Consider the following 20,291-nt stretch of genomic DNA (forward strand, 5'->3'; position numbering starts at 1 on the left):
TGTGAAAAGCGAGAGCACAGCGATTGCTCCTCTGCAGCCTGCACCTGACAGGGGAGGCAAAGGCTTAACAGCTGAGAATTGCCAGGGATTATCTCAGTTTTAGGAGACATCAATACACTGGAGACAAAACATCACAGGAGAAAAGCAGGGATCAAAACCACCCGTTCTTCCACAGGTTTCAATTTCAAAGCCAAGGAGCTGACACTGTCACAACGACCACAACTGAGCTGCAAGCTGGGTCTGTGACCCAGAGCTCCCCGACCTGCAGCGTTCCCACCCCCTGGTTTAGTGCCTGTTCTTCCTGGCGAGCACCTGAAAGCTCAGCAGAGAGGGCAGCTGTGTTCCTGTGACCTGTGGGATGGGCAGCTGCTGCCTCAGCAGGTGTTGCTCGGCATCTTGATGGCATGAGATGGCTTCTGTGGCAGAATGGGGCCTGTGACCTTCATCCCCTGGGAGCCGGGAGAGGGACAGCAGCTCACAGCAACCTGTGGCTCAGCAGGTCTGGACAGGACTGAGTTTCAATTGCAGGAGGACTTTTCACAAGGGCCTGGAGTGACAGGACAAGGGGAATGGCTTCCCAGTGCCAGAGGGCAGGGAGAGACAGGATATCAGGGAGAAATCCTTCCCTGTGAGGGTGGGGAGGCCCTGGCACAGGGTGCCCAGAGAAGCTGTGGCTGTCCCTGGATCCCTGGCAGTGCCCAAGGCCAGGCTGGATGGGGCTTGGAGCAGCCTGGGATAGTGGAAGGTGTCCCTGCCAAGGGCAGGGGGGATGGAACAAGATGAGCTTTAAGATCCCTTCCAAACCAAACCATTCTGTGATTCTGTAAGTCGGTAACTGTGCTCTTTATCTTAAAGGATGATCAATTCTTTTCCCCTGGAGTGCCTCCAGTTGATGCTTTCCAGGTCTGCCAGGATCACCTTGACACTGGGAATTCTCTAGAGCAGGGAGTGCAGGACCTGGAGCTCAGCCCTGTCTTCCTCTTGTCACTTGTATTTCAGACATTTGGGTTCAAGTGGCATTTTCCTGTCCTGCTCTCATTCTCCCGTTGAAGCCCTGGAGATCTGCTATCCGTGACATCATGATTTTGTCTGCTACATTGGTCAGTTGCCATGGAAATGGATATGTCGTCGTAGCCCAGATTTATGGCATCCCTGCAGGATCAGCCAAGAGCAGATGGGCTATGAGGGAGTGAGATTTTATTGCAGCGAAACTACCCGAACAATTAGCAAATCTGGCTGGAAATAAACACAAAGCGACGTGGCAGCTCCGTGATCCATGTCTGCTCCGCTCCAAACTGCCTCTGGCATTCCGGTCAGCCAGCACAGCCAGGTCCTCCCCTCACCACCAGCACCCCTGGGCTGTTCCCACCTCCAGGCCAGACACTGCCAGGACTCAGAGACAGAGGGTTGCAGCAGCGGAACGAGGGAGCCAGGAGCCAGAAGTGCCCTGAGGTACCGTGTCGAGGTATTTATGGAACCATAGAATCACAGAAGTTGGATCCCACAAGGATCATCAAGTCCAGCTCCTGGCTCTGCACAGGCCAACCCTAAAAATCACACCATATGTGTTACAAACAATCTTGCACCTGCCATGGGAGGCTCCAAGAGGCCTCAAAGCAAATAACAAGTCATGGAAAACACCCTCAGTGTCGCATGGAAGGTTGCTGGAGCCACCTTCTAGACTTCTGTGGGAACAGTTTCTCCAGGGTGAGAAACACCGTGTGTGAACAGACTCCAATCTGCCCACAAGACGTGGCACGTTTGTGGGCAGGCACCACAAAGTCAGTCCTGGAAAGCTCAAGGGAGAGAGCAGAAACCAATGCAAGGAACTGCCAAGGGCTCTCACAGACTTGGAATTTTTCAAACTAAGATCAGCCTGATGCCTTCCCAGAAGATGCTTCTTCCCTGGATGCAAGCTGCAGACCTCAACATGGAAATGGGCAGTGACTCATGGGCAGCAGGACTCCAGGATTAGTGCCCACTGCTGCTCCCAGCCCTTGGGAATGAGACACAAAGATCAGCACAGCGCTGGCACATCTGAAGGCACAGAGGAGGTGACGTGTTCCCCACAGTGTTTCAGATCACAGCTACTAACACAGCCCCACCAATGCCTCTCCTACTGGGCTAAAATAAAACCAGCATGTAAAACAAGTCCCTGGTGGAGAGCTGCTTCCTTATGTTTCTGTCTGGAGAAGCTTTTCTGGTATTTAGGGAAAACGACAAACTTTGAAATCAACATCTGTAAAGGCTGAAAAAGCTCCTACCATTGATTAGAGCTCCACAAATCTGACAGGATTCATAGAATTTGTGCAAAAACAATGACTAGAGCTTCCCAGGCCCACCCACCGTGTCAAAATACACTCTGTGCCAACTCCAACAGGTCAGCAGAAATCTGGGCCCATCCCCAAAGGAACGGCCCCAGAGGTCCTGCCACAGCTGGGGTGATCAGAAGGGGGTCAACACTCTGCACTGGCTTCCTTTCGTCCCCAGCCATAATCCTGAGGGGAAACTGGGGAGAAATCCCTGCTCCTTCCCCTCTCCATCCCTCCAGTTTGCAGGCTCCTGGATGTTAAGCGATGCTGGCACCTCGCCCGCGGTGTCGCCGGGCTGCAGGCAGGAGGGGATGACACCGTTCTTCTTTCACCGTTCTCCTCTGTTTAAAAAAGTTGTCAGCTCTTCCCAGATCAATTTAATTGGCCCCGTGCTCTGTGTCCTTCGGTATCTGGGTAGCTCGGTGCTGTTCTGTGCCGCGGTGTCCCGGGAGGATTGGAACAGGCCAACGATAAGGCACTCAAGGATCTCACTGTCAACAATACACGGAGTCCCCGCTGTAGCAGCTATTAGCTGCCTCTGATCTAAACCTCCAATTAAAGTGGTGATTAGGCCCAGTGAGGCATTCTCCGGCCATGAATTATTCATCTCCCTTCACAGTAACAGCACCAGGGGGGATTAGAATGAGAGCTGGTGAAAACAGAGGCATTTTAAGCAGGGTTTTAACCATATACAAGCAAACATTTATCTTTCATATCTTTCATCTTTGCTGCTTCTGGAAATTAAAGCTCCCACACCCCCATCCCCGTCCCTTCAGACCTGTGCTGTGGGTGGAGAGTGGGGACACATTGCTGGTGACACTGGTGGGGACACAGGCAGGGCGGGCAGGGTCCAAGGACTCAACCCTTCCCCTGCCACACCAAGTGTCTGGAAGAGAGCAAGGGAAGCCCCAGGATCTCTCCTCAGAGGCTCAAGAATCATAGAATGGTTTGGAAAGGACTTTAAAGCTCATCCCATTCCACCTCTCTGCATGGGCAGGGACACCTTCCACCAATGTCCAGCCTGGCCTTGGACACTTCCAGAGATCCAGGGGCAGCCACAGCTGCTCTGGGCACCCTGTGCCAGGGCCTCACCACCCTCACAGAGAATAATTTCTTACTAATATCTAATCTAAACCTAAATTTAAGTGTGAAGCCATTCCCCCTTGTCCTGTCACTCCAGACTCTTGTCCAAAGTCCCTCCTCATCTTCCTTGTAGGCCCTTTCACGAACTGGAAGGCCACAATTAGGTCACCCCAAAGCTTCTCTTCTCCAGGCTGAACAATCCCAATTCTGCCAGCAGAGCTGCTCCATCCCTCTGATCACCCTGGTGCCTCCTCTGGGCTCACTCCAACAGGTCAAAGCACTAGAGAAGGACGTGTGCTGCTCCCACTCCAGGAGGAATCCTCTGGCAGATGTCCCCTGTTCCCAGCCCACCATCAGCTGACTCTGGGATGCTCTGTGGTACCTGGTGACCTCCTACCCAGCCTCTAACAGGGCACTAGATCAAAAGCTTTTTCACAGCTCCAGTAAATTATGCCTCAGCTTCACCCATCTGCTTCCCAGCTGACGCTTCCTGAAATAAATTAATCAAGCCTATTCAATTATAGCCTCCTTTCTGTACGGTCTCTTGCTGATCCCCACCTTTGTGAGACACTTCTCTCCCCTCTTGGGGCTGCAGGAGCTCCTGGATGGGGCTGGAGTGACAGTCCCCAGCCCCTCTGCTTTGGCTGCACAAGAGGATTTGTCCCCAGGTCCCCTGCAGACCCCGGGATCCACAGGGATGCTGACTCAGGAGCACGGCCACCAGCTCTGGGGCAGGAGCTGCCCTTCTGGGTGCCAACTTCTGCATTGCCATGTTGCCTTCAGTCTTATTTCTTTTCTCTTTTAGTCCCCTGGGATATGTCTGGAGTCTCCACTCATTTTCCCTCGTGAAAATCAATAAAAAGCAAATATAAGCAGGCCACAGGGGCAGTGAAATGCTCCCTGCCCTGTCAGCCTGGGGTGTGGGGCTCACACACAGCTCGAGCTCCTGCAGATGGGAGTCTTGTCTTTCCTGCCTGCTTCCCTCTCCTGCCTGCAGGGATGGGGCTGCTGGAGGAAGATAAAACTGGCTGAGGTGGGGTGAGGGAATGACAGTTACCCTGCAAAAGTAAAACAGAGTTTGGATTTCAAGCTGTTCTCAGGCTGAGGAGTCAACGAGGGGGAGTTTTGGCTTCTCCTCTCCCTGCGCAACCCCTGCGGGACCCAGCTTCTGCACCCCATGGGATTGGGGTGCTGTGGGAAGCTGTGACACCCAGGACACCCCCTGGGGTAACACCAGTTCCCCAGGAGGCTGCATATGGTGCCACGCCTGCACAGACAGCCTGTGGGGAGGCAGGTGGCACAGGGTGGGCACACAGATGGTCACACTCCAACCACAGGGAGAGTGGGGGCATTTTATATTTGCAATGTCTCAGATCAATTTATTTCTAGGTTCCAGAAAGTACAGCCATGGAGAGGAATCACAAAGTGTAGCTCAGAGAAGGGGGGGAAGACAAGGAGAGAACAGGCCCAGAGTGTACAGAGAGGTGTGACAATTTTGAATTCCTGAAGAGGCAAGAAACAGGCACTAAAATAAGAGTGAGCAGACGTCCTATTTTAAGTGTTCAGCACTGATGGGTTGGACAAGCATTGCTGTGGGGAGAATCCTGTGTGACACCACCCAGAAACACAACTCCAGGCAGCAGGAGCTGAAGAAACACTCCTTCAATTCACTGAGATTTTGGAAGTAATAAAGCATCAGTCTGGAGCCAGCTTGGTCAGGCCAGTGGGCACCACTGCCAGCACTGCACACACAACTTTGATCCCTAGGAAACCCAGCAGCCACTTCCCACACACCCATGTCCTGGCTTCCCAGTGTCAATTCCCAGCATCCTTGTTCCTACCATGGCCTCTCCTCACTCATGTGCAGAGAAAACCCCAGACCACTTCCCAGCAAACGCCTCCAAACAGGGGGCACCCTCTGGAGACTCCTACCTGGGACACGGACTCCATGCAAAGGGTTAGAAAGCGCCATCCCAATCTCAGTCATCCCATACCTCTCCAGCAAGGTGTGCCCCGTGATGCTCTTCCACTTCTCCAGGACAGGCACAGGCAGGGCTGCTGAGCCTGACACCATTAACCTGCACAGGGAAAGCCCAGGCAATAAGAGAGTATCCAAGATCACCTTCGCTGCAGGGAACCTGCAGCCTGACATGGGGGCACAAAAAGCTCTACGTAAAACCTGAAGCCCCAGGAGGTTTTTAACCAGTACCAAAGATGTCCCTCACACTCTCTGCTTGACATGGGGTTTAAGCAGGACAGCCTTTTAAAAGAGATGCTGGAGTACAAGGCTGGGCTGCAGGACAGAGTCCTCAGCCGTGTGTTACACAGGGTGACACACATAACGAGCCCCTGCTGGCTTTCCCATGCAAGAGTGGCTCATAATTAAATAATGTCACCCTTGTTCCTGTCAAAGAGACACCAAAGCACAACAACCAGCACTGAAAGAGGTGATGCTGAGAGGAAAACCTGGAGCATCCAGTGAGCCACACAGCTCACCCACCTGATGTTCTCCTGGCAGAAGGCACGCACAAAATCCTGCACTTGGGGCTGGGTGAAATGCTTGTCATAATATTCCATCAGCTTGGCATAGATGGTGGGGACTGCCATGAACACACTGACACGGGGAGCTTCAGAGCTCAGGAGCTTCTTCCACACCTAGGAAGGAAGGGAACACACATGGATGAAAACACTCCTTTGCTATCTAAGATTTCTTGGCAGTACAGCTGGAAGCTCTTGTGTGCCCCTCATCCCTGTCCAGAACAAGTTCCCAACTTTCATCACGCTCCTATTTCCCAAAGCACAGTGTTCAGATCTCATCCCACCATTGGATCCCTCACCCACCAGCACACTCATGAGATGATGGAAATGGCATTTTTTAGTCCTGTCATGTGGGAATAATGTTCTTCAGCTGCAACTCCTGCTAACCTGTGGGAACTATGAATGGGGACAAATTCCAGCAGCCAGCTCTGCTGGGACGTGGACAAAGACACCTCTGGGATGAGCAGCCAACCACGGGTCAGAGCCACAGATGTCACAACTGAGCCCATTCCTCCCACACCTCACCACCCTCCCCCCAGGTAAGCTCTTCCCAAGACAGGAGCGATCCAAAGCCATCAATAAATGAGAGGCCCTGCTGACGGCGCCTCTGTCCCCGCGCTCCGGTCCCTGCCCCGCCGGTGACAAATGTATTCCCTAACAGCTCCTGACACCGAGCGCTGCCTCGGCGCTCCCCGCGCACGCTCAGCCGCACACGAGCGAGGCGAGGCAGGGATTGATTGAAGGTGAGCCAGGGATTCTCCTTCATGCTGTCACTCTGCCCCTTCCCTCCGTTCTGCTCGCTTGGGCTCCGTTTCATCCCATTCTCCTTGGCTGCGCCGGCGCCGCCTCCCCCCGCATCTCGCACTCCACTGCTCCAGAACAATCGGCTCCTAAAAACCCCTCCCAGCACCGGGTGGTTGATGTTAAAGAACAGGACACGTCCACAAAGGCAACGTCCCACCCAACAGGAGGGAGCTGACGCTGTCCCCAGCCCAGGGATGGCCCTCGGTGAGGAGAGGTGAATGCACAAGGTGGAAACCCACTGGACACCTTGGGAGGTGGGACATGAGCGCTGCAAGATCCCCTGGGAAAGAGAAAGTAGAACTGGAATGTGACTTCCTGCACTGATGGGTGTTATGCCCAGAGAAGGAACATTTCACTCCCTGCAGAAACCCACCTACCAGCAAGATCCCTACCAGCCAGATTAGGTAAAATTGCACTTAGAAGGGTCTAACCTCCCCCATGCTCCTCCCAGCCCCTTTTCTCCCCAATATCTTTCCCACTCTAGGCAGCAGGGTGGAGAAGGATCTCCCCAAAGCCAGGGCTGAATGGATCTGCTCTCCTCAGCCTGGTGCTCCCGAGAGCCACGGCTGTGGGCAGGGAAGGATGTGTGATGGCAAGCAGGGACCAGGACAGTGCCGAGGGGATTGAAGGGAAACAGCCGCTCAGGGGTTGTTCAGTCCTTGCTGTGTGAGTTTGTTTTGCCTTCCCAAGCCCCGAGCAGCTGTAGGAGCATAGGCAGACTTCCAGTCTGGCCACGCAGCAGAGTTTTTGTCACATGATTTTGGATTTGAAAAAACCCCAAAACCCATCTACACAGAGCAAGTCTCTCTTGCACCCCAGAGTCCCCTGTCCTCACATGCCAGCTCAACTCCTGCCACAGATAAAATCCTCCCTCCTGCACTCCAGCCACGGGAGCAGCTTTTTCCACGTCAGTCCGGCTCCCCCAGCAACAGCCCCGTCCTGAGGATAAGCAGCTGCCTTTGGATTTGTGCCACCAGCTGCTGGGGTGAGCTGCTGACAGCCAAACCTCTCCACCTGCTCTGCTCCTGCTCAGCCAAATCTGGATCCTTCCCATGTGTTTTAGCAGGGCTAAGCCGTGGTACAAAGCTGGCAGCTCCGAACATTCTGCAGAGCCTGAGCTGGCCAGAGGACTTGGCATTGCCCAGCCTGCTGAAACAGCTATTGCTGGCTTCTAACTATAACTCCATGCTCAGAGAGAAGGATTTGTGGGAAATCCTCGTTACCTGGGACTAATCAATCAACCCAGTGCAAGGGGCCAGCTTTGTCCTTCCAGCAGCTGGTATGTTCCGAGAGCACTGGGCTTGGAGCAGCACAATCCATCTCCCCCTGTGCTATCCCGTGTCACCGTCACCACGTTAACTCCCAGTGCACAGGGTGCTGGCAGCCCAACACTCCCTTTTGGTTTGCTCACCTGATACCTCAGGCCTCCAAGTGCTTTTAAAAAGCCCTGGATTCAGGAAGCCAATGTGGCACTGCGTGCCAGGGCGGCCGGGCTCTGCAAAGAAGGGAAGCAGCAGCCTTCCGATGGAATGTGCTCAGGAGATGGATCAAGATTCCTTTCAAGATAACCAAGGGCTAGAAACAAAAAGTCTCTCACTGCAAGAAAGCAAGAGTGGGAACAGCTTCCCACCAGCAATAACGGCAGTGAATGCTTCAGGTCAGGGCTGCCTGTGCCAGCAGAGAAGTGGGAGACCTAATGTTCCCAAGAGCCTTCTCGTCAGCATGACATTCCTGATTTTCCTCCCCTCCCACTGCTCAGAAGCATATAATGAGCTGGCCAGTGGGATTTTGACATCATTAAAGGAAAAAAAAAGGAGAAAATGACACCAGTGGGTACAAAACAGGCGCAACAAGGAACAGCTGGGAGATTTTTCCCACGTATTTTTGCCAGCTTGCAGATGGTGAATGAGGATGGAGGAAAATCCAAGCTGCTCCAAGGGGTGGTCAGTCCATACAGCAACCTTCCCAACCAGCCTCCAGACCTGCTAAGATCACCTGGAGGAAGAGATGTGATCACAGAGGAGGAAAGGGAATCACTTTTCCCTTTACAGAGGGAGATGTGCAGTGCCCTGAACCAGCCAGAACCACCAAATCCAATACCTGGGCATCTTCTCATGGAGAAGGAGAAGAGAAGGTGGCAAACCCCATGTAAGATTCTGGCTGATACAAGATTCCCAAAACCAGTCAGAAGAACTGCAAGCTGTAAAGGAAGCAAATATCAGCATGGGTTTTTCCATCAGCCCACGAACAAATCACAGGCAGCCTGTGGTGCTGCCTCTATTGACAGACACAACAGCTCCTCTCTTCTATAAAATTATTGTGCCATTTTCAGTTGTAATTTAATCTTTTTAAACCTTTTCAAAAATAACAATCCCTCTAATGCAAGGGTAACTCAGCCCTTTACTGCCCTTTCACTCGGGGAGATGGGTCTGTGTTTAGCATCGACCGTTGCCATGTGGGAAGCACCGTCGAGGAAAAGGGATGCCGGTGATTTTCGGAATGTCTGTGGCAGCAACAGGGCTGTGGCCAAACCAGCTGCTTGTTAGGTGAAACCCTGTGCCAAACAAGGGTGGGAAGCTCCTGTAACTCAACAGCAGCAGTGAAAGGACTGCAGGACCATGCACACACATCCAACACCAAATTATCCCAGAAAAGTAGACAGGCACATAAGACAGGAGAGCACCAAGGGGAGCTCTGCTCTCTCCCAAGGACTGAGCCTCCAACACTTCACGAGCAATATCCAGAGAGAGAGAAACATTCTTCTCTTCAAAGAGAAATCAGGCCCTCGGTGGCTTTGTCTCATGTTTGTTATAACCCCGAACTGTTTGTGCTCTGTGTGACTCTGGTTTTAATCATTTATTCATCAGCACAGTTTGATGGCCCCTCTGCATTCCAGGCTGAAGCTTTTAAACCCTTCCTACGCTGGAGGCATACTGAAAGGAGCAAGTGCTTTCCCTGGGACCTGGAAATATAAGTAAATATGACAGGCTCTGGTTCCATTTTTTATATTTCCCCACACACATCAAAAGCCATTACTTGGGAACAGATGCTGAGGACAGACGGCAGATCTGGGGAGATGGGAAAGAAAACCTCTAACTTTTTAAAGCCAGGTCTGTGAGAAGTGATCAAACATAATCCATTCACCAGTGACCTGCTCCTCCCTCCACCGACTCCTCTTTGAGTCTGAAATAAAATTACTCCTCTGAAGCCTCCCATTAACAGATGAAAAGACTTTCAGCCTCTCTCCAGCTGAAACTGGATGGGGGCCACGATCCCCAGCGTGCCTGGATGTTGGAGCTCAGGCTCCTCTGCTTGGGTTTCTTTTCTTTTAAAAATAAACCAAAAGAGCTGCCCAGAGTGATGTGTGCAGAAGTGACAGATCCAGGGGAGAGCTCGGTGCAGTGCACGCTTCTCCTTCCCGGAGGCAACAGCGACTGCCGAGCCCTGGATCTCCCTGTGCAGCCCAGCCAAGGTAGAAAGCTCCAGCACCCAGCCCAGCCTGGCTCATACAGAGAACACCAGTGACAAGGACAAAGTTTGCTCCCAGATACAGCACAGGCTTTCCTGGCCTCCAGGAATTCAGGGCTGTGAGCACACGACGCAGCAGCGACCCCGGAGCAACACCTCCCACTCATCCTGTGCCAGGTCTGCAGCTCCCTCCCACCACGGGGAAAAGGTGCCACAGGGGACAGAATGTCAGGGGAAGCTTGTCCCAAATCACACACCACCTTTGGGCACACAGCATTCCTACTTCCCTAGAAAGAAGGGTCCAAACAAGACAATTTTGATGGCTCTGAGTGCGACATTGTAAAACAGGGCATGGTTTTTAGAGGGCTTGATCCTCGGAGCACCTTAAGTCAGACAAGCAGCAAGGCTGGCACTGAAACAGCAGCTCTTGGAACTGCAGGGCAGGAAATCTGCATCTTGGCATATTTATCGTGGAAGGGGTTGCAGGGCACAGCCAGGGCTGTCAGTGCACAGGCAGCACACCACAGCTCAAACCTGCCCAGCAGAGCCGAGCGGGCAGCACGCGCCACAACTGGGTCACCCGGAGTGGAGATTGCCACAAGAGGAATCTCTCCCATCACTCATCAGAGCAAGTTTCTTCCTTCAGGTTTTTGAATACTCTTATTTCCCACTCTGCACAAAAGCCTGGGAGACCTCCCAGGATCTGATCTCGTGTTTATCAATGCAGAGAGCTGACAGGAAACCTTTTGCCATTAGAGCATCTTCCCCTCAAGGCAAAATCAGGGGTGTCCAAGGCAAAGACAAGCTCTTCCTGTTGTTCAAGCTCAAAATGAGTCCTCTTTGGCCAAAAACCGCAGCAGAGGATCCTGCAAAACAGACACTGACCTCACAGCTTGCTCCAAAACGCTCCTGTGCAAAGGGTGCCTGGTCAGGAACAGGGACATCAGTGTGTGACTGTCACAGCAAGCACTGGGGACACTCAGCTTCCCCAGGTTTGTCTCTCCAGACTCACTGACATTCCCACAGAGCAACGGTCACACCACAGGCTGTGCCTGAACTGATGCAGGGAGGGACATGGAGGGAGGGAGTCACTGGGAATGGATGCTCCAGAGGGTGCCCAGTGCAAGCCCCAATGCTCAGAGCCTTGGCCAGAAGGAGAAGGCTCACCCTGCACTCCATCCTTAACAGAGACATTCATCTCTTCTCCTCTGGCCACCAAAGTGCACAAAACCAGCACAAACACAGCACCTTTAAAATTCCTACTCCTGGACAAGAAATTCCTACTCCAGCATCTGGGACAGGTCAGCAGCAGGTGAGAAATGCAAATAGGAACAGAGCAGCTGAAGAGTAAACTCAGCTTGGGAGCAGGTTATGGAGGGAGGATCGTGCAGGGGAGCTGAGGCTGCAGCTTGCTCTGGCTCCAGAAGAGGTTTCTGCCCTCCCAGTTCTCACTCCTGAAAACCAATAAAGCAATAAAACAGTAACACCACAGCCAGCCGTGCCCCACAGAGCTGCTGGCAGAACACCCCTCAGGCTCACTGCTGTTCTCCTGCCTGCTCTGCACCCACCCGTGCTGAAAAGTCTCCCTCCACAGGCACCCCTGCCATTCCCAGTCCCAGAAGCACAGACAGGAGCACTGGATGCTGCTCCCACAGGCTCCAGGCAGCAGGAGGGCTCCCTGTGAAGACACTGCACCCCAAGGAGCACCAGCACCAGAGGACTCAGTACATCATGTACAAGTCGACTAATTCTGGAAACTAAGGGTCCATTTATAAACCCTTTATTAATAAATGATTAATAGATGCAGCCATATTTTTTAATAACTTGCAATAAAAAAATGCTACGAAAAGCTTAAGCAAGACAGTCTTAACAGATGGTGCTATAAAGTGAATTATAACATGTACAGTAGCTAGTGCAGAGTAATGGATGCCCTCATTTAATAAAAAGAATCTGATTTTATGCAGCAACTTTCACGCTTGAGGCACCTCAGCACACTTTAATGAGTCCTCGTGGCCCCAGCAGTAGCCACAGACATCAGATGCTGTTTTAGTGAGGGGAAGGATGTTGGTCAGGACACTGGGGCTACTCCACAGTCCTGATTTTTAACCTTTCCTTGGACAGCTCCCAAAAACAGACGTAAAGGTCTGAAAGCTGCCACCTCCTAGCCCTGCACCACGGGGAATGACAAGCGAGCCATGGTCTGGGGCTGGGAATGTCTTCTCAGGGAAAAAAAAAAAGAGCATTATTCCCACCACCAAAACCAGACTGCCATCTGTATCCACGACTATAAGGCATGCCGCAAATTATGTAATTTAATAAACACTGTAATAATAAAGTATTTATTTTGTATAATGAAGTGTTAGTGATTAGAAACCAAACACACATCGGGCGTGCTGCTGCGGTTTCTCTTGAACCTTTGCCAGTATCACTCAAGGCTAAATATGTCTGCAGCAGGTTGAGAGTAAGTTCCTCGCCTTGTTTTGATCAGCCTGTCAAGTGTTTTAGCTGCCAGTCGAGTTTCTTTATATCACACTATAATTGGCTGCTTTCTCAAGGTGCAGCCAAGGAAAAAAGCACACGGCAAAACTCGGCCTCCTTTGGCAAAATCCTCCACTGCTGCTTTACTGAAAGCTGATTTCAGTAGCAAAGGGCACTTTGTAAACAGCTGGTGAAAATAGAGTGGAACTGAAAGCCAGCTTGCAATAAACTCCAGGAGAAAGCCTTATTTACCCTCCCGTGCTTGCCTTGCAGTGTCCATCAAACCCCTTGCAGCTCCCAGGGGAGATCCTCGGAAAAATAAAGGGAATAAAAGAAACCCAAGAAGCAAATGCCGTCCTTCCTTCGGAGCCCCCTGCACCTGAGAGCCCCGCCCAGCGCGTGGTGCCCTCCCCAGCCACCCTCCCTGCCCAGGTTCAGCTCCAGGGCCAAGCGGCCACCCCGGCGCTGTCCCCGCGTGTCCCTGGTGTCCCATCTGGGGAGAGCTTTGATCAGAGCAGGCAGGATCGGGGGTCCTGCTCCCCCGATCCCGACCCCATCCCTCAACGTCAGCTCATTGATTTGCAGATGTCGGGAGAGAGCAGAGGAAAACACGAGGGTACGAGGGAGCATCAATCACCGGTGGCACAGGATGTGGAGCACCGCGCCCTCCAGAGGCTTTGCTCCAGCCTCTCAGCGCCGGCCCCGCCTCTCACCGGCACCTCCGGCGCTGCTCCGGCACAGCCCTGCTGCACCCCGAGCCTTTGGGGTCACCCGAAAGTCGGGGAAGATAATTTGGCAGTGACCATTGAGGTGAGAGAGCAGCCGGGGACCTTCCTGCCTTCTACCACAGCATCCTACCAATTTTCTCGTGAAGCGCAGAGCTGCCCCTCTGGGGTTCTGGGGCTGTCCCCCCAAAAAGGATCAGTGCTCAGGTGTCAGAGGCATCCTGAGAGAAAAAAGGAAGTGTGCATTTTCTGTGGCTGCTGCTCTGAGAAGCAGAAACGAGCCAGGAAGAATCACCCGGCCCTGCAGTCGCTCCAGTCGGAGCTGGGCCCGCTCTCACCTGGCAGCAGCACCGCCAGAGGCTTCCAGGTGTATCCCACACCTGTGCACTTTGCCCTTTCCATGGGACAAGCCTTCCCAGCATGAGGATAAACACAAACAGGGAGAGCAGCCTGGGGAGTTAGCCAGCACAGGCTTTCCTGCAGTGACAACACACTTCTGTTTCCTCTCTGCTCCAAGTGGCAGCAGCACCTGAAAACCCAGCTGTCCCTTAACAGTGACCCTGCAGACACCACCCAGGACACTGGGAGACGTGGATGGATGGTGCTGCATCCCAGGGGCTGGGAAAAGCAGAACCTCTTCCACCTTTACTGCTGCTCGTCCCTTTCCTTCCCCTCTTTCCATCGTGTGCCACTGCTGCAGGGAACAAAGGAGACGCAGAACACTGGCACTGGGGATTCCTGGCTCAGACAGAAAACGACACTGTAAATGCATCATTCCAGTAAGGATTCCCTCCTGCCACCTCTCCTAAAAGATGCAAGGAGGTCTGGATCTGCAAACTCTCTCTCACATCACAGAGTCCAACCCGACAGCTCTGTTAACTCTTGTTTTTCCACAGAGGAAGAGCCATCTTCCATGCAAGCAAGGAAAACCAGGATTTCCCTTACCTGGGCTGCAAAAACCTCAGAAGGCTGTGTTCTGTCGTGTAATGCAATACAGAACACTACGGATGTAGGACTGGAAGGGGAAAATTTGCAAGGGGCTGCCCAGGGAGGTGGTGGAGGCCCTGTCCCTGGAGATGTCCAAGGAATGACGGGATATGGCACTCAGTGCTCTGGGCTGGGTGACAACATGGGGATTGGTCACAGGGTGGGTTGGTGAGCTTGGAGGTCTTTTCCCACCTCAGCAATTCTGGGATTCTGGGAAATGCAAGCCACTAAAAAAAACCAGCACCACTAACACACAAGAGAAAATCCAGTACTTCCACCTTTCCTGGCACTAAAAAAAAATTCACAACCCTAATTCTGGATGGAAATTCTCTCGGTGGGTACAAAGAGAGGTCCACCCAGCCCCAGTCAGACCCCTCAGCCCAGGGCTGGGAGGGGCAGCGCACCATTCCCATTCCAACATCACACTTCCACAAGCTGCACCCTCTGGAACAGCACATTTACCCCGGGCCGAGCACCCACCCAACCAACACCCTTTGCTGTGAACCACGCACAGGCAGCGGCTGAGGGGGCTGGAATTCTTTAGGAACGTATTCCCAGAGTTGCTCTAACTGCAGTGCCCGGGTCCTGCTGCTGGATTCCAGCATCCCCCCGGGCTCACCGTCTGCGCGCTGAATTCCGGGAACATGACGCACGTGGCTCCCACCCAGAGCGGGCACAGCAGCTTATTGATCACCCCGTGGACGTGGTGCAGAGGCAGCACGTGCAGGATCACATCCTCCTTCTTCCACTCCCATTTTTCAACCAGCCCCGTGGTCTGCAGAAGAAAACAAACAGCGTGGCCTTAGGGCAGGAGGAAAGATTCTCCCGAGGTATTCCCGAAGTATTCAGGCCCCAAATTCCCCAGCAGGAATCCCCGGCCTGCCTGGGCACAAAATCTTTCCTTCAGGATCAGCATGAGGAAAATTCCCACCACAACAGCAGAACACAAGAGGAACCCCTTCAGCATCCTGTCAGGATGTGTCTTTAAACCAGCAAAGCCCTTCTTGTTACTGAGAAATATCAACAATGATTTTAAGTAGGACATACACGAATATTAATCTGCTGCTGCACGTACAGATTTGGCAGAAATAGTAATCAAAAAGCTGATTTTCCCAGAATTCTGTTGCCATGGTTTGGACACTGATGACATCAGGCTTTTAGCACCTGTAAGGGATAATCAGCAGGAGCAGGAAATTGCTGATAAACAGAAAGTAGGTTTCATGTTAGTAAAAAACATGCGAGTAGCAAGCTTCCAAAACACTCTGCTCTGAAGGGATAATTATCTGAAGGGATAATTATCAGGTTTCTGGGTCAACAATGCCCTTCAGAGCCCAGCACTGGCAATTGCAAAGCTTATTTCCAGCCACCTAAAAATAAGAAAAGCATCTGAACAGTGGAATTTGGTCGTGTCTCTCACAGCCCTCTTCCACAGGGCAGGGAGCAGCTTTTAGGCTTCCTGCTGGACAGCACAAAGGATGGGGACTGCTCAGGCCACCCCCCAAATAATCAGCATATTTGTAAGGGAACAGATTCTTTGCCCAATATAGCCAAGGCATGGCTCTATCCGTCAAGGCTTTCATTCCTCTCGGGACACTGCGGTATCCGAGCACCCCGAGCACCATCAGCTCTCGGAGCTCCCTGCCTTCCCTGCCCTCTCTCCCTAATGGCAGGAGTCTGGCAGTTGCAGGCACTGATAACCAAGTGGTGAGGTAGTCAGCAGGCTTATTCAAACTTTTAATTCCTTTTGGCTCTGAGAGCTAATGGAGTTTTTGCCTTGGGGATACAGAGCTGAATAATGCACAGGCTTCACACAGCACTGGGCAGGGCTAAGATATTTTCCAATTAGAAGCAAAGATTCTCCCCTAGTCACAGGGTAGAAAAGCAATCTGCAAAGAAATCAGGTTTTTTACTGCAGGTTTCATCCCTTCTGCTTTCCAGGAAAGCAGGGAGGAGAATCCACCTGCCTTGGGATGCAGCTGCAGCATGAACAGGCCACGGTTTAGAGCCTCACGCGCTGCTGTGCGTTCACCTTCCGAGTGTGAAGGATTCCAGAGCTGCAGCCCCACAGCTGTCTGCAGGAATTTAGGAATGTGAAGGTGTGTTTGTAACCCCAAATCCCCCCCCAGATTCCAAGACTTTGTACCTTGGCACGAGCTCAGCAGAGGGGCAGCAGCACTCACCACAGCCTGCACGTTCTCGTGGGTGCTGAGGACACCCTTGGGCCTCCCCGTCGTCCCGCTGGTGTAGATGATCATGGCTCCTCTGTCCTTCCACGAGGAACAGCTCGACAAGGGCCCCTCCTCCATGGCTGCAGGGCTCGTGGATCCATCACCACCAGACCTGGGAAGTGGCAGCACCGGGACTCCCAGTTTCTTGGCACTGGGGGTTATTTTCCCCACGAACTCTTCGGCAGCGATGAGCAGAGCGCTCTGGGAATCCTGGATCACGTATTCCAGCTCCGGCACAGGGTGTTTCCTGTACAGGGGCACCGCTATGGCCCCGCTCATCCACGAAGCCCACTGGGCCACCACGTAGGAGGCATCATTGGGGCACAGAAACGAGATCCTCTCTTCCCTCAGGTCCCTGCTGGGGCACTTCAGGACCCTGCAGATCTCCTGGGATAAGTGGAGGCTCCGGCTGAGCAGGTCCCTGTACGTGTGCTCCCCATTCTGGTCAACGATGGCCACTTTGTCACCAAAAGCCAGAGCCCTGGTGAACACAGGGGTGATGTCACTGCTGTAGGTAGCCCAGGCTGTGTGCAGAGCCCTGTGGGGACAGCCAGCCCTCTTCCCATCCCATCTGCAGCGGGACAGGTCCCGGAGGAGGCAGCGGAGGGGCCGGCACACCTGGGGGAAGAGCAGGGGGAGCAGCATCCTGCCAGCACGGCTGGGCTGAAGCGATTCTGCAGAAAGCAATTATGGGAGCTGATAAGTACGGGCAGGGATTACCCAGGGGGTTATTCCCACCCAGGGAGAGTGGCAGCCTTCATTTGAATAATATCTGCTGTATAATTTATGTCCTTGCCTCAGAGTGCCACATCCTGGGCAGTCTGAGCTTCCCTGGGTCCTGCCACGATGGACAGGAGGAAGAGACCCTTCCCTGCACAGCCTCCAATCCCTACAATCCAGCTAATTTAAATTATGAGCCAGTTTTCATAGAATCCCAGAATGGTTTAGGTTGGAAGGGACCTCAAAGCCCAGTTCCATTCCCTGCCATGGGCAGGGACACCTTCCACTATCCCAGGCTGCTGGCAGGCAGGGGGTGGAACGAGATGAGCTTTAAGGTCCTTTCCAACCCAAACCATTCCATGATTCTGTGAAGAATCCTAAATCCCTCTGCACAGCCTGGAGCACCCTCTCCATACAGCACCGGGAAGCAGAGAGGAGAGAACAGGGCGGTGGCAGGAGAGAGAGGGATCTGCTGCCCAGAATCCAATCAGCACCGAAATATCCCCAGAGAGGTTCCATGACAAGAGGAAACAGCCAAAGGATGACAAGTTCTCCCTCTCCAGCAGCGCCCGTGACACCTCCTTGACGCCGGCAATAACAACCTGATTTTTACCCTTTTCTTGCTAAATGCCTATTAGAGGAGCAGCTCAGCTCAAAGAGCCTCCCAGCCCAGCTTCCCACTGTGGGGAAGAGCTGGAACAAAGGGGATCCAGCCTGGCAGCTCCCCAGGGAAGAGCTGACCAGGGCTGCCCCCAGCTCAGGCTGCACAAGTGTTTATTTTCGTGAGCCCTGTGGTCTCTCCCCTCCAGAGCCTTTCCCCACCCAGACACTGGCCCTGCTCAGATTTTCTTTTGCAAATCAACCTCAATTTGTGCTTCTGCAAAACAAGCTTGTGATTTAGGGTGGAAACATCTGGGGGAGCACAGTGGCTTCAAGCCCAGAGCGGGGTGACCGTGGGAACTCCTGACATTCGCCACCAGCATGGAAAAAAACAAAGCAGGTCACGGCAGAGCTCATGTGATGTCTTTGCATTGCTCTGGAGAGACTAAAGTGTAAAAACCCGACCTAATTCACAGCCTAAACTGAACCCGTGGCCATGGCAAGGTGTTAATGCCCTGAGCATTACGAGGGACATGAACTGGAAGCTGTGTTTTCCCAGGATGAGCGTGGCTGATGCTCTCAGTGCTCCCACTGTTCCTCCAGCTCCTTCCAAAAACCCCATTCCCACCATCCTGTATTTAATGGAGTAATGAACAGCAGCACCTTCAGCCAGGCCTGGGAATGATGGATTTCAGAGAGCTGGGGTGATGGTGCGTGCAGACACTTGGGACAGAGGGAAGTAAATCCAGCAGGGGCTGTTTCCCATCCCCTCCCACTGCTCAGGGATCACTGCTGCTCTGGCACAGCACACCCAGAAACAAAGTTTGTCCCTAGAGCCCATGGGAAGATGGTGGCAGTGCAGAGCTGTGGCTCTGCTGCCTCGGAAGGGAAGGTTCAAACCCCCTTGGGAAGGGAAAATCCAAGCCCTCATCCTCCTGCGACTGAAGAATTCAAAGCAGCTGGAGGGCTCTCCCCAGCTCCCAGCACAACAAAACCAGTGCAAACTGGGAGCTGACCCACTGCACACCCCTGTCCCCTTTGTGCCATCCTGCTCTGCACTACCTGAGCACAAAGGCCACAAAATGCATCTCCTGGAGTAAAATGATCCTTGGAGTTACTCTGAGCTATTCCAGACTGGGTTGTTACGGGAATAATCATCGCTCCAGCTGTGAGCAGTGCACGGCTGACCTCCAGGATCCCACCCCTTCCTCATCCACAGGCATGCAAATACAGAGGGATTCCCGGCTGTTTCTACAAGAGAGATGTAAAAAATACTTTGTTTTTAAAAAATAATTTTAAAATACTGTATTCTGTACAGTAATACTGTAATCTGTAATCATAAAGTAACTAAGAGAAAGAGACTTGGAAAAGGTTTTAAATGATGGCCGAGATGCTGACTGTCCTTCCCTTCTCACAAAACAAAAACTAGGGAAAGGTTTGGATTGGAAAGGACCTTAAAGCCCATCCAGTCCCACCTTCCACTGCTCCAAGCCCCAGTGTCCAGCCTGGCCTCGGACACTGCCAGGGATCCAGGGGCAGCCACAGCTTCTCTGGGCACCCTGTGCCAGGGCCTGCCCACCCTCACAGGGCTTTATTCTATTCTCATTCCGGAGCCGATTCCCACCCTCCAGCTCTCTGCCCGCAGCCTACTCACGGCACATCCCAGAGCAGGAATAGGAAAAAACCTCGCCCCGCCATTCCCGAGGTACCGCGGGCACGGACGCGGCCCCGCCGCAGGCCCCGCAGCCAGCGGGTGCCGCAGGGAAGGAGAGCCGGGTCCGAGTGCACCGGGCCGAGGGCAGCAGACCCCGGCTCGCCCTGGCTTTGGGGCCGTCCCGGGGCCGTCCCGGCCCCGCCGCCTCCCGCAGCCACGCGGGGCCTCACCTGCCGCCGGGGGACCGGTCCGGCCGCGAACAGCTCCGGCGGGAACGTGGCGCCGCGACCCGAACGTTCCGCGCACGAATGTTCTCCCCCCCCCCGCCACCCCGCACCTGATTTGTGGGGATTTGGCCCCAAACCGCCTACAGGGGCGGGGCCGGGACGCCGCGGGGCCTACTGTCCCTGCAGCCCCCTGGAGTGTCACCTCGGATGTCATGGCGGGCACGTGTGACGCCGTGGAGCTGCACATCTACCCCGCGGGCCCTGGGGCCATGTGCCCCGTGTGCAGGATTTTGGGACCTGGGCAGGGTTCATGGGTGGCCAGGACTCATGGAACCTTCACGGTGTGGACAGTACACAGACACCTTGGGGACGCACAGACACCTTAGGGACACACAGACACCTTGGGGACACACAGACATCTTGGGCACACACGGGCATCCCAGGGATGCACAAAGTCCATAGGGACA

General features: G+C 53.4%; 1 protein-coding gene across 5 annotated transcripts in view; it reads right to left on the reverse strand.

The window, feature by feature from the left end:
- ACSF3 (acyl-CoA synthetase family member 3) overlaps positions 1-19,890 on the reverse strand; it is a 52,206-nt gene extending 32,316 nt beyond the window's left edge. The window contains exons 1-6 of one of the 5 annotated variants that reach the window (XM_069026609.1): positions 19,598-19,687; positions 19,006-19,194; positions 16,576-17,297; positions 15,015-15,170; positions 5,896-6,050; positions 5,328-5,473 (exon numbers count right to left, since the gene is read on the reverse strand). In XM_069026609.1, the coding sequence (XP_068882710.1) occupies positions 5,328-5,473; positions 5,896-6,050; positions 15,015-15,170; positions 16,576-17,268 (1,150 nt within the window). In that variant the 5' untranslated portion in view covers positions 17,269-17,297; positions 19,006-19,194; positions 19,598-19,687. Of the gene's footprint in view, positions 1-5,327; positions 5,474-5,895; positions 6,051-15,014; positions 15,171-16,575; positions 17,298-19,005; positions 19,195-19,597; positions 19,721-19,827 lie in introns of those variants that run through there. The other 4 variants (XM_069026610.1, XM_069026612.1, XM_069026611.1 and 1 more) reach the window with 4 other exon arrangements.
- Positions 19,891-20,291: the final 401 nt, after the last annotated feature.

Source organism: Aphelocoma coerulescens, chromosome 11 (genome assembly GCF_041296385.1).
Source record: "Aphelocoma coerulescens isolate FSJ_1873_10779 chromosome 11, UR_Acoe_1.0, whole genome shotgun sequence".
Classification (NCBI taxonomy): domain Eukaryota; kingdom Metazoa; phylum Chordata; class Aves; order Passeriformes; family Corvidae; genus Aphelocoma; species Aphelocoma coerulescens.